General features: G+C 40.4%; 4 protein-coding genes across 4 annotated transcripts; 3 read left to right on the top strand and 1 right to left on the bottom strand.

The window, feature by feature from the left end:
- The first annotated feature begins 460 nt into the window (after window positions 1-460).
- LOC141606901 (uncharacterized) lies at window positions 461-4353 on the top strand. The gene is made up of 13 exons (XM_074426263.1): window positions 461-799; window positions 1167-1356; window positions 1532-1593; window positions 1816-2017; window positions 2175-2336; window positions 2497-2558; window positions 2629-2682; window positions 2881-2998; window positions 3114-3160; window positions 3346-3372; window positions 3493-3568; window positions 3662-3795; window positions 3876-4353. Exons 1-13 carry the CDS (start codon window positions 755-757, stop codon window positions 3969-3971), a joined length of 1275 nt encoding a protein of 424 aa, XP_074282364.1. The 5' UTR covers window positions 461-754; the 3' UTR covers window positions 3972-4353.
- An 865-nt stretch (window positions 4354-5218) lies between these two features.
- LOC141606902 (uncharacterized) lies at window positions 5219-7786 on the bottom strand. The gene is made up of 2 exons (XM_074426264.1): window positions 7669-7786; window positions 5219-6860 (listed from the first exon to the last, which is right to left on the bottom strand). The coding sequence occupies exon 2, from the start codon at window positions 6851-6853 to the stop codon at window positions 6416-6418; it is 438 nt and encodes a 145-aa protein (XP_074282365.1). The 5' UTR covers window positions 6854-6860; window positions 7669-7786; the 3' UTR covers window positions 5219-6415.
- A 1042-nt stretch (window positions 7787-8828) lies between these two features.
- On the top strand, window positions 8829-10283 carry LOC141606900 (putative ribonuclease P/MRP protein subunit POP5). The gene is made up of 4 exons (XM_074426262.1): window positions 8829-8969; window positions 9382-9575; window positions 9708-9845; window positions 10024-10283. Exons 2-4 carry the CDS (start codon window positions 9416-9418, stop codon window positions 10164-10166), a joined length of 441 nt encoding a protein of 146 aa, XP_074282363.1. The 5' UTR covers window positions 8829-8969; window positions 9382-9415; the 3' UTR covers window positions 10167-10283.
- A 1430-nt stretch (window positions 10284-11713) lies between these two features.
- On the top strand, window positions 11714-13116 carry LOC141606899 (uncharacterized). The gene is made up of 2 exons (XM_074426260.1): window positions 11714-11976; window positions 12428-13116. The coding sequence occupies exons 1-2, from the start codon at window positions 11815-11817 to the stop codon at window positions 12950-12952; spliced, it is 687 nt and encodes a 228-aa protein (XP_074282361.1). The 5' UTR covers window positions 11714-11814; the 3' UTR covers window positions 12953-13116.
- The last annotated feature ends 13359 nt before the right edge of the window (window positions 13117-26475 follow it).

The raw sequence follows: 26475 nt of genomic DNA, 5'->3' as shown, positions 1-26475 counted from the left end.
GAAAGCGACTGTCTGATCGTGGTTGATGATTTGAATAGGAATAGAAGTGGTAGAAGTGAATTGTTTACGATTTATGAGGAGATTAGACAGCTTAGTTTAAATTTTGAGTCGATTGTTTTTAAGCATATTAGTAGGAATTTCAATAAGTTAGCACATACGTTAGCACATGCTATGCCATGGTTTAATGGTAGTCGGTTTTGGACGTCGGATTTGCCAAATGAGTTTGGTATTGTAGCCCTTTCTGATGCTAGTAATATAATTTAAGGCCTTTATGGCTTTCTACAAAAAAAAAAAATTACTTGGAAAAGTAATTGGGAATTGAAAATAAATTACTTATTTAGAATGATTATCGGTTTTAACTGAAGCGTTTATTATAAGCGTTAGAAACGGTGCGGTTTAGGTTTAGGCTTTTAGAGTTTGGTTAAATGAAACCGAGAAATAAGCGAATCGGTGAATGGGGCTGAATGGAACCGTTTTTGAACAGGCCGAAATGTGGGTTGGGGTGGGCCAAAACCAAAAGTGGTTGGAAAAGCTAAATAATCCTGGGTTGGTACTTGGTAGCCAAGTAGTGGTAATAAGCGGCAGTGCGGCAGTAGTGTAGTTGAATAATTGGGCGACATTGATGTATGTATCTGACTGAGTAGTCCGTAATAGGATTTGTGTGTTAGTTTACACAAATTGATGTATGTATGAGTATGTGTATGTATGAGTATGAAACCCTAGGTTGTTTTGATTGATTATAATCTTGATCATCATGGGTGATAGAGAAGAGTCTCCCGATTGGTTGCGTTCTTTTCAGGTCTCTTTTCTTTTCTTCATTTCTATTTAATTAATTAATTAATTAATTCAATCTTCTGTATTTGCTCATATTGCTTACTCTCTGCAGTTTGTTTTATTTTTTTTGTGTTTTTCTGGTTCCATGTTTGTTGTTAATGCTGCTGCTGCTCAATCTACATACATACATACATACATACTTGATTGAATTGAATTGAATCGAATGTAGCTTAGCTTATACATTTGGCTGTCGATTCGATTGCACACTGCAATTCCTCTCTTTAATTTAGCATTTAAGATTAGGCATACATACTCACTTCCTGCTTTGCTAACCCTATTTCAAGCATCCATCTTTCTTTATTGTTGTTTCTGAATGCATTCTTGTCAAACAGGCTCCTACTCTTGCTGTTACAACCTTATCATCTGACTCTGACGCTTCTGCGGATACAATTCCAAATCCAAATCCAAATCCTACAGGAGATGAAACCACTTCTACTGTTAAGCCATCCAACAAAAAACGACTGAAAATCGACCAGGACAAACCTTCCAAAAGGAGGAAAACTCAAAAACACAATCAGCCAGGTTTGTCTTTTAGTATCTTTAAACCTGAAACACTTATGAAATCATACTTATACAATTATTAAGCCTCATCATCTTTCATTTCCACTCATTTCTTTTTCCTCTATCCCCCAACCCATGCTTTCTTTCTTTATTTCATTTTCGTTCTTACACACTTACACTCACTCATACCGTACAGGGACTAAAGTTGACGATGATCTTAAGTGCGAAGAATCTTTGGATAAGCCAACCGGAACTCCGGTAACCTCACATCAAGCCTGCTATCTGTATCCTTAAGTTCTAGAATTAGTTTCGGACTTCCCTCATGTGTCTAACAGCAGTTCCTATGAAAAAGCCTGGGGGTTCGAGACAAAGAAAGATCAAGGCGCCTGCCGCGTTTTGCCACACAGTCTTTTAGCTTAAAGTTAGCGTTAACTTTGAGGACTATGACAGTGATCACCATTTCCGTTCTTGATTTGACAGGCACAGGATCATTCAGTTTGGGCGCTGTCATCAGATTCTGAGTCTGACACTGATACTGCCATAGGAGAGGAAGGTATACATGATGAAGACGTGGCAGCATCCAAGATAACCGAAAAGGAAAAACCCCCTAAAAAGCAGCTGAAACTGGACCAGGTTAAACCTAAGAGGAAGAAGAAAATAAGCAGTCCTGTGAAAGTAGAAGGTGCAATTTTCTTCAAAACTAGCTGTGCTTTTAAAGACACCAGACCAATCTGTTAACAATTTTCATCTTTGTTTAAACTCCTTAAGTCTTACTTATCTAGATATTGTGTGTAGAGAATAAAAAGCTGATGAAATATCACCTACTCCTAAATAATCAGAATTAATGAAAGAAGAAGAGCAAAAGGTTAATGAGGCTTCTACGTCCAAAGTGGTCAAGAAGAGAAAATCTCCGCTGAAAAGGCTGGAGGTTCAAGATGTTGAATCTGCAGACAATAATCAAGCAAAAGAGCCTTTTAAAATGGAAGATAATGAAGTTTTAGGTATATATTACTCCATTTTATTGAAGCATGAAAATGTTGTGAAAAATTAGGCAGCCACCCATGTTCCTCAGTGTCACAAGGAAGAGATTTTAGTATACTTTTCCCCTCTGAATTGTTATTGTTGATCATTCTGGTATCTTACCACGTCGATTGTCAATAGGGGAAGTAGGTGATGTTGATGCTGTTGAGGAAGGATTACCTGAGAAGCATATTGAATCTCGCGTGGGTATTGTTTTATTTCTATACTATCCACATTGTTAGAGTTTGCAAGTTGATGTGATGCTAATTGCAGGTTAGCTCATCTACATTGGCGCTGCTACTCCCTGAGAAAGTTTCTCGCTGTAAGGTAGGTCAGTGAAAGCCATTGTTTACTGTCGTTTCAATTCTCTGCTGTATCTCGGACAACCCATGTCAATGTAATACTAGGCTCAATCCCCCCTCATCTTTTTCTTGAGAAGGATTCAACACGTGGAGGCAAAAGACCATGTCATACATGTGCTTACCTTTGACGCAATCTTTTCATAAGCAGTACATGTTTTTGCAGGTCCTTGTTGAGTGTGAAGGTGAATCAATTGATTTGAGTGGTGACATGGGTGCTGTCGGGAGGGTAATTATTCCAGATACTTCTTCTGGAGAACCTGAAATGTTTTTAGACTTAAAAGGTTTGTTATGTAAAAGATTGTGCTATTATTCCATGATAGCTGATCTTCTGGACAATCCGTGCTTCTGATGTTTCATTTCTACTCATTTTTCCTCGCTTTCTGTCTCTAATTTCAGGAACCATATACAGAACTACGATAGTTCCATCAAGGACTTTCTGTGTGGTACGTGGTCTCTTCATCTAGCATCTTTATTCTGATATGTATCATTATCGTAGTGACATAAGTCATGCAATTGTGATTACTGTCAAACGGAAACATAAAGCTGAGATTTATTTATCTACTACATAAATAAAATGTTTCCATTGCAAGAAGGTTGATTTTTGTGAGTTTGAACTTTTCTCCTTCAGGTTAGCGTTGGTCAGTCAGAAGCTAAGGTATGGTAGCTTCACCATTTATCAACAATAGAAATGTTAACTATTGCATTTTGGTCAAAATACCGATGGACTTCCTGTGATCATGGGTTGTTGAAGTAGTTCACTGTGTACCTTGAACAGATAGAGGCCATCATGAATGATTTTGTTCAGCTGAAAGCGCAGTCAAATGTTTATGATGCTGAGACCATGGTTGAAGGTTAGGCCTCCTTTGAATTCAACTCACTCTCTTTTATTCGGCAAAATGTAAGTGTTGCTGATCTCCTTTTCTCTGTATTGCATATTTGAATAGGAACTTTGGAGGGATTCTCCTTTGACTCCGAGGATGAAACTGATAAAGTGCCCAAAGATGTTAAAGCTGATCAGAATGAAGGGGCTGAGGAGCAGACTGGCAAAAAACCTAAAGGAAAACAGGAGAAAAAAGCGGTATGCGTTGACCTCTTATTAGTAGTTATACATTGTATATTAGCATGTCATCAATCTTATTAAAGTGATACAAAATGAAGGGTGGAACACAAAAGAAAGGAAAAACTGGAGGAGGCAAGCAGCTGCCAAAGAAAAGGAAACCTCAGGCAACTAAGAAAAGCAAGGCGAAGAAGTAGAATATGAGCGGTGATTTTTCCACTTATCTAATAGAATGCCCCAGTATGCACCTACCCAGAAGCCAGACCTAACGAAAATTTACTTGATTCAACGAAGACAGTAGGATATTTATCTTTTCCGCTCCATTGTTTAATTTCTGATATCATAGATTGAACATGATACTAACACAGAGTATAGAAGTGCAGGAGGTCATTTGAAACATAATAGGTGGAGGCAAACCCAGTAATTGTAGTCGATATTATCGAGTGTAACCGATGAGATAATTAGTTGTTAAGTCAGTACATTAAGACAGCGTGTTGATTTGATTTAGTCATTCTGCTGTCCACTTGAGTGATGGATATAATGGATGTCAATTATGTTATGTTTATCTTCGATTCTCTATCCTTCACAAGAATTGAGAGATATAATCTGTAAGCGCCCATACCAGTTCTCAACACGGAGTATATAGCTATAGCTTAATGAAACCAAATAGTCAAATACTGTACCTAGCCGTGCGTTGCTCTGCTACAGTTACTGCCTAGCTTGTCTTTGTTTTGGCTTTGTGATATTTTTATTTTTATTTTGGATGCTCAATTAAAAAGGCTTCCCTTTCTATAAATTGTTTGTGGTTTGGCTGCTCAATGATGGCAATGTAAAAACGTGACTCGGATACAAACAGGGAAGCCAATCTTGCCATTTTGCACAGTGCCCAACTCCGAATAGGCAGGATTAGGAAAGCTAATTTATGGTGGCGGAATCAGACCATTTCAGTTAGCAATAAGGCAGTAACAGCATCACAACTCTGAATACTGTAGCTTGATACATACATAATGAGGCTAGTCCATAAGCCGATAAGCGGAACTCAAATGTGAGACCTAATATACAACTCTAAACATTAGCTTGATTTTATAATAAGGCTAGTCCATATGCAGAATTTGAACGTGAGACTTGATGTACAACCAGATTCCATAATCTCAAGTCTTAAAACATAGTGACATAGAGGAAGACATAGACGAAGACGTCCTCAGTACTCCAAAGTATATTCCCCATTCACTTTTATCCTTTTCAAACAAACAGTTGCCGCTAGCCGGCCCTTGGGAGTGCTTTCCTTTTCTAGCAGATAACATCATAAGTTTTCATTCACTTCTTGCTTGGATCCACGTCTAGGAAAATAACCGTAAAGCCAAGCTTTTCTCCTAAACCAGCTCTTAAGCCAAGCAAATAAAAGTTGCATAAATATTGAACCAGTGGACTCGAACACAATAAATTTCTGGGACACAAACCATGTGTCAATAAAACATGTCAATGTGACATAAATTAATGAACCACCATTTTACATGACAAGTTCACAACCTGAGGATTACTTGCACTAAAAGGTTTGACAAAAACTAGAAATAGTTGTAGGTGACGAGGACCGAACTACACTACAATAGAATGAACCACCATTTCTAGGACTTTTTTCGCGGCCGCTGCTTTTGCCAATCTGTCGGTGGGTTCGCCTGCGTCGAGAAAGGGAGTCAACAACCAAAAGTCTTTTGGCTCTCAAACACGGCAGTTTCAATCAGTTTAGATTCTAGAACAGGATACAAGCTGCTCAGGCCTCAGATACATTCATCTTACTAATAGCAGAGGCAGGGATATCAATAACGTATCAAGTCGTCAGCTTCAGAAATCTTTTCGCACTACTTAGGACACCTTTATGCAACACCATAGTTGACTGCTTTTCTGGATTCCTGTCAAAACAATGAAGATAAATTAGTCTGTGCAGCATTTCAGTCACAACTCAAAACGAGTTTAGTAAGCTGTACAGTAGCAACAATAAGCAGAAGCGAACTCTCAGATAGGAAAGTAGTTTAAACCTGCAAAAATTAGCACCAAAGAATAGTACAAGTCAAATGTCAAATATAGTAACAATAATAGAATAGATTTGAAGAGATGAACTAAAACTTTCAACAGTCATGAATCAGGAACACAATCATCCCAATATAGTTTGCTCACTCTCTCTCCGTTTCTCATTTTCCCTTTTTTACTCCCCCAAGGAAGGAGGAAGGAGGAGATATCCTCCACTAATCTGAAGAGAAGGTTCCACACACTGCAACAAGAGGACATAGTATCCATAGCATAAAATTGCTTTACAGACTAGAGAGATATTCCTGCCAACATCCAGACATCAGACAAAAAGAGCAATCTACATTATTATCAATAATCGACACTTTAACAAGGTATGCCTTCTACCAAATAATCTCAACCGAAACTACTGCTTATGACCAGCAAGGCAATATAGAAATACTCAAGTAGATGAAGTCTTAATTCTTCTACATATCCACTAATTTAGAAATAATAAGAGTCTTCAGCCACACATAAGGGGCGCATTAGGTTCCGCAACAAGAAAGTCTCACATAGTTCACCAAATGTAGAAGTCATAAGCACTAAAAGGTTAGAGAAACAGAATCTATCTAGTGATCTAGTTCAAGTCCATGCCATCTCCAGCTGGACTGCAGATAGGGTTGACAGCAGAAAATGATCTCTCAAAAGGAGAAGGATGTATAGCTGAACTACGGCGACGCTTGAAAGAGCAGCCTTCATTGGGGCAAGCCTCAGGTTCGAGCTTCCTACGCACACCTCTAACAGCTTGCTCTTCCACTGGTGTGAGGGGGAAGACCTGTCCACTGACTCTGCAGAAAGAGCTGTGATTATCATACAGAATTCTCTGGTTGCAGTTTTTGTCACATATGTGAGTCAGGCCAGTTAGCCTGCAGCGGTACATGTTTCCGCAAACATGCTCGTTCTCACATTTCCAATCACACTTGTGACCAGGGTTTGGTCCATCCTGGCCAAGAATACTAGACATGAAAATAACATTTGAAGAGGCCGTCATGAGAGCCATGTTCTGTGCGTCCATTGAAAGTCTGCAGAAGCCGAAGAGAAGAAAGCAGCAATGTCAATGTAGGTTTTTACACATTGATGCTCGATGGAGGAATGCTCAAGCAGAAACATATAGTATATCCAAGCCAAAAGAACTTTCAGGACGAGTCTTCCTTTCAAAAACCTTGTATTGCTGGTTAATCACTTTAAACTGATGTGATGTGATCGAGTCTCTCTGTCCCAATCATTTGTTTAGGTTTTATATACTAGGCAGTAGGCTGACTAGATCAACCAAGGTCGTTATATTCTTTGTGAGGGGTGTAATTAATCAAAGATTAACAAATGAGTGTTTAAGCCTCATTACTAGGCAGTAGGCGGCTGACTAGATCAACCAATGTTGTTATATTTGGATGACCAAATCGTAGAGGTGGTTATACACTAACAAATATGCCAAGTCCTCGACTCTGAAGCTATCTAAGCTATAGTTAGACAGGGAGAGTTAAGTATGACATCCTCTTCATTTACATCAAAACATGTTTGGTAGCCCTAAAAGAAATGATTTCCGGTGCTATTAGTAGGCATATCTAGATACACATATACGAGGCGTTCTGTAAGCCAAATCTCTGGTATTAAGGGTATAACAATCATATATATTCATCATATAGGCATTGATAGATGCATAATCCTTCATCAACTAATTGGAAACAAATCAAATGCAGAAGCATAATAATCAATCATCAGATCTACTTAACAACAAGATTCATGGAGCAATCATTTGTTTACCTTGTGAGTATCAAAAATGAAAATAAAATGAACAAGGAAAATGCAAGAAAAGCAAGGAAAGGAGCATACTTGGTTTAGCTGAATTACACAGAGGTTGACCTAATAACACAACCACTCCCAACAACCTGCAAAATTTAAATTAAAATTAAAACAACAAAAACAAAACTCTCTCTCTATAACTCTCTCTTTCTCTCTCTAAAACAGTGTTTGTTATATTCGAAAAAATGAGATAAATAAGGAAAGTTGGAATATTTATAATGAGTAGGAAGAGGATAAGGGGTGTTATTGTCAAATCATGTTAAATTCATCTTAAATTTCCTCCAAATGTCTAACAAATTCCCCCACTTTTGTCTCTTTCCCCTGCCTTTTCTCTCCTCATATCTAAAATTACATATATATCCTTGATGAATAAGTGCAAGTAATAAACAAAAAGGAAATGTCAGTGCTTTAATAAAATAATTAGTAATTTAATATTGCAGATTTCTCCATACGTACATACATTTACAGAGAGAGAGAGAGTGTGACGGAGATGTTGGCGAGTGAGACGGAGCTGCATTTACTGTCACGTGTTTTATTTTATTTTATCACTTTTGTTATTAACCATTACCATCTTCACACGTCCTCTAATATATTCATCGGACCCACTCACCTTTTTTTTTTTTTTTTTTTTTTTTTTTTTTTTTGAAGATTTCTTCCCGCAATTTTAATTCAATTCGTCTTTCTTTTAAAACCGACATATCCCTCTTTATATTAAAACGGGTCAAATATCATTCTACATTTACATATAAGACAAATCTGTTATTTTTTCTTATGTGTTCTGCTTTTGTTTTATTTAAACTACTTAACCCGTTTAAAATAAACATTTTGTGATTTTAATTTATGAATGTAGCCGTTTCATTCAACTCGAGGGTCGGGTACATGTTTTGTTAATAACGTTTCATCATTTTTTGTTTGATTTTGGGATCACTAATGAAAATCATGGGCCTACGCCCCCTACTCATGACAAAATTAAGTGTAGTTATTAAGATAGATCTCTCGTGATATTTTTTTTATCAACCGGGCTCACCTTATAACGGGTTAAATATTATCACGTGAGTGAATAAAATAAAAAGTAAAAAGCATAAAAAATTACAAATGACTTATTTATATCCTTTGATGTGGGTTTTATTTAACTCGTAACAAGCTTGTTGTTTCAATTTAAGTAAATAGAAATTGTAATTATGAGGCGTAAGACAAGTATGAAAGGGAAGAGCAAAAAGATTGGGCATGAATAGGATGATATTTGAAGCGTGAAGGGGAAATAAAATCCGTAATAAAGAAATCGAAGTGGGTAGGGTTCCGGCGGGCATTAAGCAGAGTTAGAACAAGAGGTGAGCGGCTGAGTTTATTATCTATGTCGTCTTTGTTGGAATCCCCCAATTTAATTTCATTATTATTTCTACCTGCCTGCAATTCTAATTGTAATTGTAATTGTATTCACAATCTCAAGCTGCCTGCAATTGTAATTGTATTCACAATCTGAAGCTGCCTTCAATTGTAATTGTAATTGTATTCACTGCATATTCCGATTATTTTAGGAATAAAGATTAAGGATTTCCAACTGGTTTGATTGATTCATTCCTGCATTACCCATTTACCCCTAACTAACTAACTAATGTATCTTCATTACTCTTTCTTTGAATTCTCATCACTTCACTATTTACTATGCCCTCGATACGGAGTACTCATTCTAACTTGCTCTATTTTTTAGTATTGAATCTGAGTTTTTATTCTTGTTGGCAGCTTGCTTGCTGAAACTGTGACACACAGACACACCATGGTGGGATTTAAAAATAGGTATATGCTGTTCGAGGTGTCTATTGATAAAGCCGCTCCTCTTGATGACCTCCAATCCAATTTGGCCACAGCTATTAAACACAGCATTCTTCTTAACTTTGGGGAGTGTGGTCTCGCTTCTTCACTTGCTTCTTTCCAGGGTCAGCACCTAATCATATCCTATCATATCATCTCTTTCCATTATCCCATTCATGTTATCTACACAAGGTAGATACATGCATGTCTGTGTCTATCTTTTTCTTCTGATTACATTTGCATTATATCTTTTCTAGTTAAGTACCTGAACCCCAGAACTAAACTCTGCATCATTAGAACTTCAAGGCAGGATTACCAGAATGTCTGGTCAGCAATTACAATGGTGTCAACCATTCTAAATCTCCCTGCTTCATTTAATTTACTTGACTTGACCGGTGAGTTCCATCACATTTTCTTAATCACTTTTTATTATCACTAATACCTACTTTAGTAGTTAGGATTCATTGTTACTTTATTTTTCAACCAACCAACTCTAGCTGATCAACCAAGTCTGTGTTTACTTGATGAACCAAGTCTGCGTTTGCTGAAATGATGTTTATAATTTTGTTTCAGGGAGTATTAAGGCTTGTAGAAAGGCTGCCATCAGCTGTGAGGAAGCCAAATTTGAGCAGCTTTTAAAGGGAGTTCCTCTCACAGATAAGTTAAATCAGGAAATGCACAAGTATCTTGAAAAGATTAAGGTTTTAGAACATTAAAGATACTGATTTTAAACATTGGTGACTCTGATATTTTTGGTAGCTTTGTATGTTAAATTTCTTTGTTTCATTGAAGATGATTTCAGTCATGGTTTACAAATGTCGACTAATTCCCGAGTTGCATGTGTTGCTTCGAATCCACATAAGCGATGACTTTGTTCATGGGTAGACGTATTAATCTTCTTCTCTTGTTTCTTCAACTTTGTACAATGTCGCTTGACGTTTAAAGCTCAGCAGGTGGTCTTTAAATGTTAGGATGTTTTACAGTCTGCTGTGACTTTTGAATGATGGTAGCCTGATTGATTGTGTAGCAAGTTTGAGTGCCCAACTTGTGATTTATTTCCTAATGTGAAGACAAAGGAACACTAGCTTCTCTGTTTTGAGTTTGCAGTGGGCATGCATGTGGTTATCGGTTGTTCTTTGTAGTCCTAATACATACATGTTCCAATTGGAGTCCCTTGTATATCACGATATGTAGGGGTGGTAATCGGTAGTCGTGACACATGCATATGTATTAGTAAATCTTACGGAGTAGTATGTATGTATATAAGGGAAAAGAAGTAAGTATATGGAGGGAGTAGATTTTAAAACAGTTTACAGATACACTCACTCTATTAACAGTTATGGAGTGAGTATGAATAATTGAGTTTGAATTGGAGACAATTATAGTAAATGAGTTTGAATTGAGTTGTGGCACACACATTAGCTTAAGTTAGGATACCCTCAAAGTCGAATTGGAGGAGCTACATTACAGAGAGTCGGACAGAATTCCTAGTTGGGTAATGTAGTATATATAAAGTAAAGTATAAACTATGAAGAATGGATATATAAAGAAGGAATATCTATGTGATGGGTGTTACTAAAACAACATTGTTTGGGACTCAAGAGTCAAGATTGGCAGGCCCATTTCATCTTCCAACAGCCCCCATTTTAAGGTTGGAGCACTCACTCATGTTATCCACGCTTGTGCCCATTTATTTATGATGTTTTTTATTCTACTTTTTAAAGTGTTTTTGTATTCACATTTGTGAACCATTGAAATGAAAGGTTTACTTTTTGGGCAAAATCTCATTGAAGACGACGTCATTTTCTCTCACAAAATACCCATGAGAGGTGAGTGGGGAAGACAGCGTGGGGGGGGGGAAGTCCCCTTGTCCTCTCTTTTTTGTGAGAGGTCTTGACCAGAATGAGGATTAGCGTCGTCACAAGCAAGACGCTTTGTACTTTTTGTCTCTCAACTTTCACCATCTTTAATTTAATTACACAAGTAATTCTTCGTATATAATTAGGTTTAGCCTGAACTCGCTCACTCGACTCATGACAAAATCAGAAGATTATATTATTGAATAAAGATCCTTATTAATCAAATACGAGTAGTATAATTAATAATTAATAATAAAAATAAAAGGAGTGGAAAAAGGTAGCGGCGTAGAGGTTTATGGGGGAGTTTGGTGGGATTCAAGTGATTGCATCATCAGCATTCAGCAAGACAACAACTCATATCGAATATCCTCCCCCCTATTTATTTAAACTCTGTTTTGCGTCATTCTTTTTTCATCCCATTCATTCTACACACACTCTTTTCTGATTACCTATATATATATATTTCTCATAATAATAATAATTAGGGATCCATCAACTTCAGAAAATGAAAGAGGAAATATTGGATTATACGTTGGTACCCCTTGGATTATTAATAATGGGTTCCTATCATTTATGGCTTCTTCTTAAGATCGTTAAACAACCCACCAAAACCGTCGTTGGTATCCATGCTATCAATCGTCGTTTCTGGGTTCAAGCTATGATGGAGGTTCTATCCTATCCTATCCTATCCTATTCTTTTTTATTTTATTTTATTTTTTTATTATAATTAATTTCTGTCAATCTCTCATGCCTTATTTGCATGTCATCTCAGATTATTAATTAATTTCCATCTGATTCACAACATACAGGAGCTTCCCAAAATAATCGCATATTATTACTCGTATACACTAACTATATTATCCATGCAATGCTCTACTCGACTGTCTCACTTATTTTCGTGCACAGCAAAATTGACGATTTTATGATAAAATTCTAAATTAAATTAGAATGTGAACAACCAACCTGGTCACTTGATAATACATACATCATAAATAGTACGTATAATATACATTTGGTCAGCCTCTGATTTCAAACATCTGGAGGTTGTTCTGTGCAAATTTACATCTGCTACCAGTAATTCAATTTGTTGTGTATGTATGTATGTATGTATAATTTAGGACACAAAGAATGGAATTCTAGCAGTACAAACATTGAGGAACAACATAATGGCATCCACCCTATTGGCATCAACTGGCATTACACTGAGCTCAGTTATAGCTGTTCTGATGACTAGCCAGGGCAACGGCCGTGTATTCGGACTTGTATTAGGAGATGCAAGTGCTATGGGTTTCTCCATTAAGTTTTTCTGCATCCTCCTTTGCTTTCTATTGGCTTTTTTGTTAAATCTTCAGTCAATTAGGTATTACAGCCACGCTAGCATCCTCATCAACGTCCCCTTCAAGAACATTGCTTCCCCTTACTTGACTCCTGACTATGTTACTCGTATTGTTAACAAAGGCGGCTACTTTTGGTCCCTTGGATTGCGCGCCTTCTACTTCTCTTTCCCTTTGTTTCTTTGGATCTTTGGTCCAATACCTATGTTTTGCAGCTGTCTTACTTTAGTTGTCTTGTTCTACTTCTTGGATTTCACTGTTGAATTGCGGGCTATTACTCATGCTGATTCTGACCAAGAACAACCTTAGATAGTTTACATTAGATAGTTTAATAATGGATGGGTTGACAGTTGATGATGATAACTACTCCGTAGTTGCTAGGCAATCATTCATTTTTCAGGAGATTTCATGTTCAATCCATGTTGAACTGAATTGCATATTATTTTCTTCTATTTAATTTGTTTGATGCTTTCTACTCTTCTACCTAACTAGTGACTGTATTTTACCAGAAAGTTAGGAATTACGTTGTTGCTGTTGTCCTCAAACATACTCCCTCCTATTCATAATAACTCTCCCCCTTTCTTTTTTCATCTATTCATATAACTCCCCCCCCCCCCCTCCATTTTTTTAATAAAGTTTTATACTTATTTTAATCACCTAACCCCACAAAATTCTCCGGAAATAACACAGAAAATTCCTCGGATAAGATAAAGCGGCCATACAAATTTCGAGGAGAAACAGAGGACATTTGGGGGTGCCGGTATGGGATAAACCAGCAATCGTCGAACCTCGGATAATAGTGAAAATTTGATTAATACTCGTTATTTGAAGCTAAAATTGAATAAGTTAAATCCTTAAATGACCTCGGACACCTGATAGAAAAACAAGGAGAAAAAAAAACAAGATCCGGTACGACCTCCCGAACGGCTTAATTTGAAGTGTATAATACACGGTTTTTCCAAATACCGAGGTCTCGCAACAAAACACAAAAAGTTCATTGGGTCAGAGCGGCCACACAAAATTTGAGGAAAAATGGGGGACATTTGTGGATGTCGGTATACGATAAACCAGCATTCGTCGAACCTCGGTAATCGTGAAAAATGGATTAATACTCGTTATTTAAGGCTGAAATCGAATCAGTTAAATCCTGAAATGACCTCGGACACCTGATTGAAAAACCAAGAGAAAAAGAAACATGGTCCTGTACAACCTCCTGAACGGCTCAATTTGAAGTGCATAATACACGGTTTTTCGAGGTTCCAATGTCTTGGAACGAAATTCTCCGGAAATCACATAGAAAGTTCCCCCAGTCAGATAAAGTGGCCACACGAAATTTGAGGAGAAATGGATGACATATAGGGTGCCGGTATGCGATAAACCAACATTCGTGAAACCTCGGATAATCGTGAAAAAGGGGTTAATACTCGTTAATTGAGGCTGAAATCGAATAAGTGAAATAATGAAATGACCTCGGATACCTGATACAAAACCAGGAGAAAAAGAAACGAGGTCCGGTAGGACCTCCCGAACGAATCAATTTGAAATGTATAATACACGGTTTTTCGGGATTTCAGGGTCTCTGAACAAAATTCTACGAAAATAACACATGAAGTTCCTCGGGTCAGATAAAGCGGCCACACAAAATTTGAGGAGAAACGGAGGATATTTGGGGGCGCCAGTATGCGATAAACCAAGATTCGTGGAATCTCGGATAATTGTGAAAAAGGGATTAATACTCGTTATTTGAGGCAGAAATTGAATAAGTTAAATCCTGAATAACCTCGGACACCTGATAGAAAAACCAACAGAAAAAGAAACAGGGTCCGATACGATCTCCCGAACGGCTCAATTTGAAGTGTATAATATATACAGTTTTTTTGGCTTTATAGGGTTTTGGAATGAAACTCTTCGGAAATCACAAAAAAAAAGTTCATCGGGTTAGATAAAGCATTCAGAAGGTCGTACCAGACCCTGTTTCTTTTTCTCCCTGTTTCTCAATCACGCGTCCGAGCTCATTTCAGGAATTAACCTATCCGATTTCAGCCTCAAATAACGAGCTTTAACACATTTTTCACGATAATATAATCCGAGGTTCGGCGAATGCTGGTTTGTGGCACACCGACACCCCATCTTCCGTTGCTGCTCAAACTTTGCGTGGCCGCTTTATCTGACCCGAGGAACTTTCTATGTGATTTCCGGAGAATTTTGTTCCGGGACCCTCGAATCCCGAAAAACCGTGAATTATACACTTCAATTTCAGCCGTTCGGAAGGTCGACGACTGTTTCTTTTTCTCCCTGTTTTTCAATCACGCGTCCGAGCTCATTTCAGGAATTAACCTGTTCGATTTCAGCCTCAAATAACGAGCTTTAACACATTTTTCACGATAATCCGAGGTTCGGCGAATGCTAGTTTGTGGCACACCGGCACCCCAAAATGTCTTCCGTTGCTGCTCAAACTTTGCGTGGCCGCTTTATCTGACCCGAGGAACTTTCTATGTGATTTACGGAGAATTTTGTTCCGGGACCCCGGAATCCCGAAAAACCGTGTATTTATACACTTCAATTTCAGCCGTTCGGAAGGTCGTACCTGACCTGTTTCTTTTTCTCCCTGTTTTTCAATCACGCCTCCGAACTCATTTCAGGAATTAACCTGTTCGATTTCAGCCTCAAATAACGAGCTTTAACACATTTTTCACGATAATCCGAGTTTCGGCGAATGCTGGTTTTTGGCAAACCGGCACCCCCAAATGTCTTCCGTTGGTGCTCAAATTTTGCGTAGCCGATTTATCTGAACCGAGGAACTTTATATGTGATTTCCGGAGAATTTTGTTCCGGGACCCCGGAATCCCGAAAAACCGTGTATTATACACTTCAATTTCAGCCATTCGGAAGGTAAATGCGGACCTGTTTCTTTTTCTCCCTGCTTTTCAATCACGCGTCCGAGCTCATTTCAGGAATCAACCTGTTCGATTTCAGCCTCAAATAACGAGCTTTAACACATTTTTCACGATAATCCGAATTTCGGCGAATGCTGGTTTGTGGCACACCGGCACCCCCCAAATGTCTTTCGTTGGTGATCAAACTTTGCGTGGTCGCATTATCTGACCCGACGAACTTTCTATGTGATTTCCGGAAAATTTTATTCCGGGACCCCAGAATCCCGAAAAACCGTGTATTATACACTTCAATTTCCACCGTTCGGAAGGTCGTACCGGAACCTGTTTCTTTTTCTCCCTGTTTTTCAATCACGCGTCCGAGCTTATTTCAGGAATCAACCTGTTCGATTTCAGGAATCAACCTGTTCGATTTCAGTCTAAAAAAACGAGTTTTAACACATTTTTCACGATAATCCGAGTTTCGGCGAATGCTGGTTTGTGGCACACCGGCACCCCCAAATGTCTTCCATTGGTGCTCAAACTTTGTGTGGCCGCTTTATGTGACCCGAGGAATTTTCTATTTGATTTCCGGAGAATTTTATTCCGGGACATCGGAATCCCGAAAAACCGTGTATTATACACTTCAATTTCAGCCGTTCGGAAGGTCGTACAAGAACCTGTTTCTTTTTCTCCCTGGTTTTCAATCACGCGTCCGAGCTCATTTCAGGAATCAACCTGTTCGATTTCAGGAATCAACCTGTTCGATTTCAGCCTCAAATAACGAGCTTTAACAAATTTTTCACGATAATTCGAGTTTCGGCGAATGCTGGTTTGTGGCACACCGGCACCCCCAAATGTCTTGCATTGGTGCTCAAACTTTGCGTGGTCGCATTATCTGACCCGACGAACTTTCTATGTGATTTTCGGAATATTTTATTCCGGGACCCCGGAATCCCGAAAAACCGTGTATTATACACTTCAATTTCAACCATTCGAAAGGTCGTACCGGAACCTGTTTCTTTTTCTCCCTGTTTTTCAATCACGCGTCCGAGCTTATTTCAGGAATCAACCTGTTCGATTTCAGGAATCAACCTGTTCGATTTCAGCCTCAAAAAACGAGCTTTAACACATTTTTCACGATAATCCGAGTTTCGGCGAATGCTGGTTTGTGGCACACTAGCACCCCCAAATGTCTTCCGTTGGTGCTCAAACTTTGCGTGGCCTCTTTATGTGACCCGAGGAACTTTCTATGTGATTTCCGGAGAATTTTATTCCGGGACCCCGGAATCCCGAAAAACCGTGAATTATACACTTCAATTTCAGCCGTTCGGAAGGTCGTACAGGAACCTGTTTCTTTTTCTCCCTGTTTTTCAATCACGCGTCCGAGCTCATTTCAGGAATCAACCTGTTCGATTTCAGGAATCAACCTGTTCGATTTCAGCCTCAAAAAACGAGCTTTAACACATTTTTCACGATAATCCGAGTTTGGCGAATCTTTGGTTTGTGGCACACCGGCACCCCAAATGTCTTCCATTGGTGCTCAAACTTTGCGTGGTCGCATTATCTGACCCGACGAACTTTCTATGTGATTTTCGGAAAATTTTATTAGGGACCCTAATCCCAAAACCGTGTATTATACACTTCAATTTCAACCGTTCGAAAGGTCGTACCGGAACCTGTTTCTTTTTCTCCCTGTTTTTCAATCACGCGTCCGAGCTTATTTTAGGAATCAACCTGTTCGATTTCAGGAATCAACCTGTTCGATTTCAGCCTCAAATAATGAGCTTTAACACATTTTTCACGATAATCCGACTTTCGGCGAATGCTGGTTTGTGGCACACCGGTACCCCCAAATGTCTTCCGTTGGTGCTCAAACTTTGCGTGGTCGCTTTATCTGTCCCGAGTAACTTTCTATGTGATTTCCGGAAAGTTTTATTCCGGGATCCCGGAATCCCGAAAAACCGTGTATTATACACTTCAATTTCAGCCGTTCGGAAGGTCGTACAGGAACCTGTTTCTTTTTCTCCCTGTTTTTCAATCACGCGTCCGAGCTCATTTCAGGAATAAACCTGTTCGATTTCAGAAATCAACCTGTTCGATTTGAGCCTCAAATAACGAGCTTTAACACATTTTTCACGATAATCCGAGTTTGGCGAATCTTTGGTTTGTGGCACACGGCACCCCCAAATGTCTTCCGTTGGTGCTCAAACTTTGCGTGGCCGCTTATCTCGACCGAGGTACTTTCTATGTGATTTCCGGAGAATTTTATTCCGGGACCCCGGAATCCCGAAAAAACGTGTATTATACATTTCTTTTTCAGCCGTTCGGAAGGTCGTACCGAACCTGTTTCTTTTTCTCCTTGTTTTTCAATCACGCGCCCGAGCTCATTTCATGAATCAACCTGTTCGATTTCAGCCTCAAATAATGAGCTTTAACACATTTTTCACGATAATCCGAGTTTCGGCGAATGCTGGTTTGTGGCACACTGGCACCCACAAATGTCTTCCGTTGGTGCTCAAACATTGCATGGTCGCTTTATCTGACCCGAGGAACTTTCTATGTGATTTCCGGAGAATTTTATTCAGGGACCCCGGAATCCCGAAAAACCGTGTATTATACATTTCAATTTCAGCCGTTCGGAAGGTCGTACCTGACCTGTTTTTTTTTCTCCCTGTTTTTCAATCACGCGTCCGAGCTCATTTCAGGAATTAACTTGTTCGATTTCAGCCTCAAATAACGAGCTTTAACACATTTTTCACGATAATCCGAGGTTCGGCGAATGCTAGTTTGTGGCACACCGGCACCCCAAAATGTCTTCCGTTCTTTGCTCAAACTTTGCGTGCGAGCTTTATCGACCCGAGGAACTTTCTATGTGATTTACGGAGAATTTTGTTCGGGACCCCGGAATCCCGAAAAACCCCGTATTTATACACTTCAATTTTTACCGTTCGGAAGGTCGTACTGACTGTTTCTTTTTCTCCTGTTTTTCAATCACGCGTCCGAGCTCATTTCAGAAGTTAACCTGTTCGATTTCAGCCTCAAATAACGAGCTTTAACACATTTTTCACGATAATCCGAGTTTCGGCGAATGCTGGTTTGTGGCAAACCGGCACCCCCAAATGTCTTCCGTTGGTGCTCAAACATTGCGTGGTCGCATTATCTGACCCGACGAACTTTCCATGTGATTTCCGGAAAATTTTATTCCGGGACCCCGGAATCCCGAAAAACCGTGTATTATACACTTCAATTTCAACCGTTCGGAAGGTCGTACCGGAACCTGTTTCTTTTTCTCCCTGTTTTTGAATCACGCGTCCGAGCTTATTTCAGGAATCAACCTGTTCGATTTCAGGAATCAACCTGTTCGATTTCAGATTAAAAAAACGAGTTTTAACACATTCTTCACGATAATCCGAGTTTCGGCGAATGCTTGTTTGTGGCACACCGGTACCCCCAAATGTCTTCCATTGGTGCTCAAACTTTGTGTGGCCGCTTTATGTGACCCGAGGAATTTTCTATTTGATTTCCGAAGAATTTTATTCCGGGACCCCGGAATCCCGAAAAACCGTGTATTATACACTTCAATTTCAGCCGTTCGGAAGGTCGTACAGAAACCTGTTTCTTTTTCTCCCTGTTTTTCAATCACGCGTCCGAGCTCATTTCAGGAATCAACCTGTTCGATTTTGGAATCAACCGTTCGATTTCGATTTTGACCTCAAATAACGAGTTTTAACACATTTTTCACGATAATCCAAGTTTCGCGAATCTTTGGTTTGTGGCACACCGGCACCCCCAAATGTCTTCCATTGGTGCTCAAACTTTGCGTGGTCGCATTATCTGACCCGACGAACTTTCTATGTGATTTTCGGAAAATTTTATTTCGGGACCCCGGAATCCCGAAAAACCGTGTATTTATACACTTCAATTTTAACCGTTCGAAAGGTCGTACAGGAACCTGTTTCTTTTTCTCCCTGTTTTTCAATCACGCGTCCGAGCTTATTTCAGGAATTAACCTGTTCGATTTCAGGAATCAACCTGTTCGATTTCAGCCTAAAAAAACGAGCTTTAACACATTTTTCACGATAATCCGAGTTTCGTCGAATGCTGGTTTGTGGCACACTGGCACCCTCAAATGTCTTCCGTTGGTGCTCAAGCTTTGCGTGGCCTCTTTAGGTGACCCGAGGAACTTTCTATGTGATTTCCGGAGAATTTTATTTCGGGACCCCAGAATCCCGAAAAACCGTGTATTATACATTTCAATTTCAGCCGTTCGGAAGGTTGTACCTGACCTGTTTCTTTTTCTCCCTGTTTTTCAATCACGCGTCCGAGCTCATTTCAGGAATTAACCTGTTCGATTTCAGCCTCAAATAACGAGCTTTAACACATTTTTCACGATAATCCGAGGTTCGGCGAATGCTAGTTTGTGGCACACCGGCACCCCAAAATGTCTTCCGTTTCTGCTCAAACTTTGCGTAGCCGCTTTATCTGACCCGAGGAACTTTCTATGTGATTTACAGAGAATTTTGTTCCGGGACCCCGGAATCCCGAAAAACCCTGTATTTATACACTTCAATTTCAGCCGTTCGGAAGGTCGTACCTGACCTGTTTCTTTTTCTCCCTGTTTTTCAATCACGCGTCCGAGCTCATTTCAGGAATTAACCTGTTCGATTTCAGCCTCAAATAACGAGCTTTAACACATTTTTCACGATAATCCGAGTTTCGTGAATGTTTGGTTTTGGCAAACCGGCACCCCCAAATGTCTTCCGTTGGTGCTCAAACATTGCGTGGTCGCATTATCTGACCCGACGAACTTTCCATGTGATTTCCGGAAAATTTTATTCCGGGACCCCGGAATCTCGAAAAACCGTGTATTATACACTTCAATTTCAACCGTTCGGAAGGTCGTACCGAGACCTGTGTCTTTTTCTCCCTGTTTTTCAATCACGCGTCCGAGCTTATTTCAGGAATCAACCTGTTCGATTTCAGGAATCAACCTGTTCGATTTCAGATTAAAAAAACGAGTTTTAACACATTCTTCACGATAATCCGAGTTTCGGCGAATGCTTGTTTGTGGCACACCGGTACCCCCAAATGTCTTCCATTGGTGCTCAAACTTTGTGTGGCCGCTTTATGTGACCCGAGGAATTTTCTATTTGATTTCCGAAGAACTTTATTCCGGGACCCCGGAATCCCGAAAAACCGTGTATTATATACACTTCAATTTCAGCCGTTCGGAAGGTCGTACAGGAACCTGTTTCTTTTTCTCCCTGTTTTTCAATCACGCGTCCGAGCTCATTTCAGGAATCAACCTGTTCGATTTCAGGAATCAACCTGTTCGATTTCAGCCTCAAATAACGAGTTTTAACACATTTTTCACGATAATCCGAGTTTCGGCGAATGCTGGTTTGTGGCACACCGGCACCCCCAAATGTCTTCCATTGGTGCTCAAACTTTGCGTGGTCGCATTATCTGACCCGACGAACTTTCTATGTGATTTTCGGAAAATTTTATTTCGGGACCCCGGAATCCCGAAAAACCGTGTATTTATACACTTCAATTTTAACCGTTCGAAAGGTCGTACAGGAACCTGTTTCTTTTTCTCCCTGTTTTTCAATCACGCGTCCGAGCTTATTTCAGGAATTAACCTGTTCGATTTCAGGAATCAACCTGTTCGATTTCAGCCTAAAAAAACGAGCTTTAACACATTTTTCACGATAATCCGAGTTTCGTCGAATGCTGGTTTGTGGCACACTGGCATCCTCAAATGTCTTCCGTTGGTGCTCAAGCTTTGCGTGGCCTCTTTAGGTGACCCGAGGAACTTTCTATGTGATTTCCGGAGAATTTTATTTCGGGACCCCGGAATCCCGAAAAACCGTGTATTATACATTTCAATTTCAGCCGTTCGGAAGGTCGTACCTGACCTGTTTCTTTTTCTCCCTGTTTTTCAATCACGCGTCCGAGCTCATTTCAGGAATTAACCTGTTCGATTTCAGCCTCAAATAACGAGCTTTAACACATTTTTCACGATAATCCGAGGTTCGGCGAATGCTAGTTTGTGGCACACCGGCACCCCAAAATGTCTTCGTTCTTTGCTCAAACTTTGCGTAGCCGCTTTATCGACCCGAGTAACTTTCTATGTGATTTACGGAGAATTTTGTTCAGGGACCTGGAATCCCGAAAAACCCCGTATTTATACACTTCAATTTCAGCCGTTCGGAAGGTCGTACGACTGTTTTTTTCTCCCTGTTTTTCAATCACGCGTCCGAGCTCATTTCAGGAATTAACCTGTTCGATTTCAGCCTCAAATAACGAGCTTTAACACATTTTTCACGATAATCCGAGTTTCAGCGAATGCTGGTTTGTGGCAAACCGGCACCCCCAAATATCTTCCGTTGGTGCTCAAACATTGCGTGGTCGCATTATCTGACCCGACGAACTTTCCATGTGATTTCCGGAAAATTTTATTCCGGGACCCCGGAATCCCGAAAAACCGTGTATTATACACTTCAATTTCAGCCGTTCGGAAGGTCGTACAGGAACCTGTTTCTTTTTCTCCCTGTTTTTCAATCACGCGTCCGAGCTCATTTCAGGAATCAACCTGTTCGATTTCGGGAATCAACTGTTCGATTGACCTCAAATAACGAGCTTTAACACATTTTTCACGATAATCCGAGTTTCGGCGAATGCTGGTTTGTGGCACACCGGCACCCCCAAATGTCTTCCATTGGTGCTCAAACTTTGCGTGGTCGCATTATCTGACCCGATGAACTTTCTATGTGATTTTCGGAAAATTTTATTTCGGGACCCCGGAATCCCGAAAAACCGTGTATTTATACACTTCAATTTTAACCGTTCGAAAGGTCGTACAGAAACCTGTTTCTTTTTCTCCCTGTTTTTCAATCACGCGTCCGAGCTTATTTCAGGAATCAACCTGTTCGATTTCAGGAATCAACCTGTTCGATTTCAGCCTAAAAAAACGAGCTTTAACACATTTTTCACGATAATCCGAGTTTCGGCGAATGCTGGTTTGTAGCACACTGGCACCCTCAAATGTCTTCCGTTGGTGCTCAAACTTTGCGTGGCCTCTTTATGTGACCCGAGGAACTTTCTATGTGATTTCCGGAGAATTTTATTCCGGGACCCCGGAATCCCGAAAAACCGTGTATTATACACTCCAATTTCAGTCGTTCGGAAGGTCGTACAGGAACCTGTTTCTTTTTCTCCCTGTTTTTCAATCACGCGTCCGAGCTCATTTCAGGAATTAACCTGTTCGATTTCAGCCTCAAATAACGAGTTTTAACAAATTTTTCACGATAATACGTGTTTCGGCGAATGCTGGTTTGTGGCACACCGGCACCCCCAAATATCTTCCGTTGGTGCTCAAACTTTGCGTGGTCGCTTTATCTGATCCGAGGAACTTTCTATGTGATTTCCGGAGAATTTTATTCCGGGACCCCGGAATCCCGAAAAACCGTGTATTATACACTTCAATTTCAGCCGTTCGGAAGGTCGTACAAGAACCTCTTTCTTTTTCTCCCTGTTTTTCAATCACGCGTCCGAGCTCATTTCAGGAAAAAACCTGTTCGATTTCAAAAATCAACCTGTTCGATTTCAGCCTCAAATAACGAGCTTTAACACATTTTTCACGATAATCCGAGTTTCGGCGAATGCTGGTTTTTGGCACACCGGCACCCCCAAATATCTTCCGTTGGTGCTCAAACTTTGCGTGGCCGTTTTATCTGGCCCGAGAAACTTTCTATGAGATATCCGGAGAATTTTATTCCGGGACCCCGGAATCCCGAAAAACCGTGTATTATACACTTCAATTTGAGCCGTTCGGAAGGTCGTACCGGAACCTGTTTCTTTTTCTCCCTGTTTTTAATCACGCGTCCGAGCTCATTTCAGGAAACAATCTGTTCGATTTTAGGAATCAACCGGTTCGATTTCAGTCTCAAATAACGAGCTTTAACACATTTTTCACGATAATCCGAGTTTCGACGAATGCTGGTTTGTGGCACACTGGCACCCCCAAATGTCTTCCGTTGGTGCTCAAACTTTGCGTGGTCGCTTTATCTGACCCGAGGTACTTTCTATGTGATTTACGGAGAATTTTATTCCAGGACCCCGGAATCCCGAAAAAACGTGTATTATACACTTCAATTTCAGCCGTTCGGAAGGTCGTACCGGAACCTGTTTCTTTTTCTCCCTGTTTCTCAATCACGCGTCCGAGCTCATTTCATAAATCAACTTGTTCGATTTCAGCCTCAAATAATGAGCTTTAACACATTTTTTACGATAATCCGAGTTTCGGCGAATGCTGGTTTATGGCACACCGGTACCCCCAAATGTCTTCCGTTGGTGCTCAAACTTTGCGTGGTCGCTTTATCTGACCCGAGTAACTTTCTATGTGATTTCGGAGAATTTTTTCCGGGACCCCGAATCCCAAAAAACGTGTATTATACACTTCAATTTCACCGTTCGGAAGGTCGCATCAACTCGTTTTTTTTCTCCTGTTTTTCAATCACGCGCCCGAGCTCATTTCATGAATCAACCTGTTCGATTTCAGCCTCAAATAATGAGCTTTAACACATTTTTCACGATAATCCGAGTTTCGGCGAATGCTGGTTTGTGGCACACTGGCACCCACAAATGTCTTCCGTTGGTGCTCAAACTTTGCGTGGTCGCTTTATCTGACCCGAGAAACTTTCTATGTGATTTCCGGAGAATTTTATTCCGGAACCCCGCAATCCCGAAAAACCGTGTATTATACATTTCAATTTCAGCCGTTCGGAAGGTCGTACCGAAACCTGTTTCTTTTTCTCCCTGTTTTTCAATCACGCGTCCGAGCTCAATTCAGGAAACAACATGTTCGATTTCAGGAATCAACCTGTTCGATTTCAGCCTCAAATAACGAGCTTTAACACATTTTTCACGGTAATCCGAGTTTCGACGAATGCTGGTTCGTGGCACACCGGCACCCCCAAATGTCTTCCGTTGGTGCTCAAACTTTGCGTGGCCGCTTTATCTGACCCGAGGTACTTTCTATGTGATTTCCGGAGAATTTTATTCCGGGACCCCGGAATCCCGAAAAAACGTGTATTATACACTTCAATTTCAGCCGTTCGGAAGGTCGTACCGGAACCTGTTTCTTTTTCTCCCTGTTTCTCAATCACGCGTCCGAGCTCATTTCATAAATCAACCTGTTCGATTTCAGCCTCAAATAATGAGCTTTAACACATTTTTCACGATAATTCGAGTTTCGGCGAATGATGGTTTGTGGCACACTGGCACCCACAAATGTCTTCCGTTGGTGCTCAAACTTTGCGTGGTCGCTTTATTTGACCCGAGGAAATTTCTATGTGATTTCCGGATAATTTTATTCCGGGGGCCCCGGAATCCCGAAAAACCGTGTATTAATACACTTCAATTTCAGCCGTTCAGAAGGTCGTACCGGAACCTGTTTCTTTTTCTCCCTGTTTTTCAATCACGCGTCCGAGTTCATTTCAGGAAGCAACCTGTTCGATTTCAGGAATCAACCTGTTCGATTTCAGCCTCAAATAACGAGCTTTAACACATTTTTCACGATAATCCGAGTTTCGGCGAATGCTGGTTTGTGGCACACCGGCACCCCCAAATATCTTCCGTTGGTGCTCAAACTTTGCGTGGCCGCTTTATCTGATCCGACGAACTTTCTATGTTATTTCCGGAGAATTTTATTCCAGGACCCCGTAATCCCGAAAAACCGTGTATTATACATTTCAATTTCAGCCGTTCGGAAGCTCGTACAGGAACCTGTTTCTTTTTCTCCCTGTTTTTCAATCACGCGTCCGAGCTCATTTCAGGAATCAACCTGTTCGATTTGTAAATCAACTGTTCGATTTCAACCTCAAATAACGAGCTTTAACACATTTTTCACGATAATCCGACTTTCGCGAATCTTTGGTTTGTGGCACACCGGCACCCCAAATATCTTCCGTTGGTGCTCAAACTTTGCGTGGCCGCTTTATCTGACCCGAGGAACTTTCTATGTGATTTCGGAGAATTTTATTAAAGGGACCTTTGATTCAAAAACCGTGTATTATACACTTCAATTTCAGCCGTTCGGAAGGTCGTACCGGAACCTGTTTCTTTTTCTCCCTGTTTCTCAATCACGCGTCCGAGCTCATTTCATAAATCAACCTGTTCGATTTCAGCCTCAAATAATGAGCTTTAACACATTTTTTACGATAATCCGAGTTTCGGCGAACGCTGGTTTGTGGCACACCGGTACCCCCAAATGTCTTCCGTTGGTGCTCAAACTTTGCGTGGTCGCTTTATCTGACCCGAGTAACTTTCTATGTGATTTCCGGAGAATTTTATTCCGGGACCCCGGAATCCCGAAAAAACGTGTATTATACACTTCAATTTCAGCCGTTCGGAAGGTCGTACCGAACCTGTTTCTTTTTCTCCCTGTTTTTCAATCACGCGCCCGAGCTCATTTCATGAATCAACCTGTTTGATTTCAGCCTCAAATAATGAGCTTTAACACATTTTTCACGATAATCCGAGTTTCGGCGAATGCTGGTTTGTGGCACACTGGCACCCACAAATGTCTTCCGTTGGTGCTCAAACTTTGCGTGGTCGCTTTATCTGACCCGAGGAACTTTCTATGTGATTTCCGGAGAATTTTATTCCGGGAGCCCGGAATCCCGAAAAACCGTGTATTATACATTTCAATTTCAGCCGTTCGGAAGGTCGTACCGAAACCCGTTTCTTTTTCTCCCTGTTTTTCAATCACGCGTCCGAGCTCATTTCAGGAAACAACCTGTTCGATTTCAGGAATCAACCTGTTCGATTTCAGCCTCAAATAACGAGCTTTAACACATTTTTCACGGTAATCCGAGTTTCGACGAATGCTGGTTTGTGGCACACCGGCACCCCCAAATGTCTTCCGTTGGTGCTCAAACTTTGCGTGGCCGC

The sequence above is a fragment of the Silene latifolia genome, chromosome 10, assembly GCF_048544455.1.
Source record: "Silene latifolia isolate original U9 population chromosome 10, ASM4854445v1, whole genome shotgun sequence".
NCBI classification, from domain to species: domain Eukaryota; kingdom Viridiplantae; phylum Streptophyta; class Magnoliopsida; order Caryophyllales; family Caryophyllaceae; genus Silene; species Silene latifolia.
This window is presented reverse-complemented; position numbering and strand designations above follow the sequence as displayed.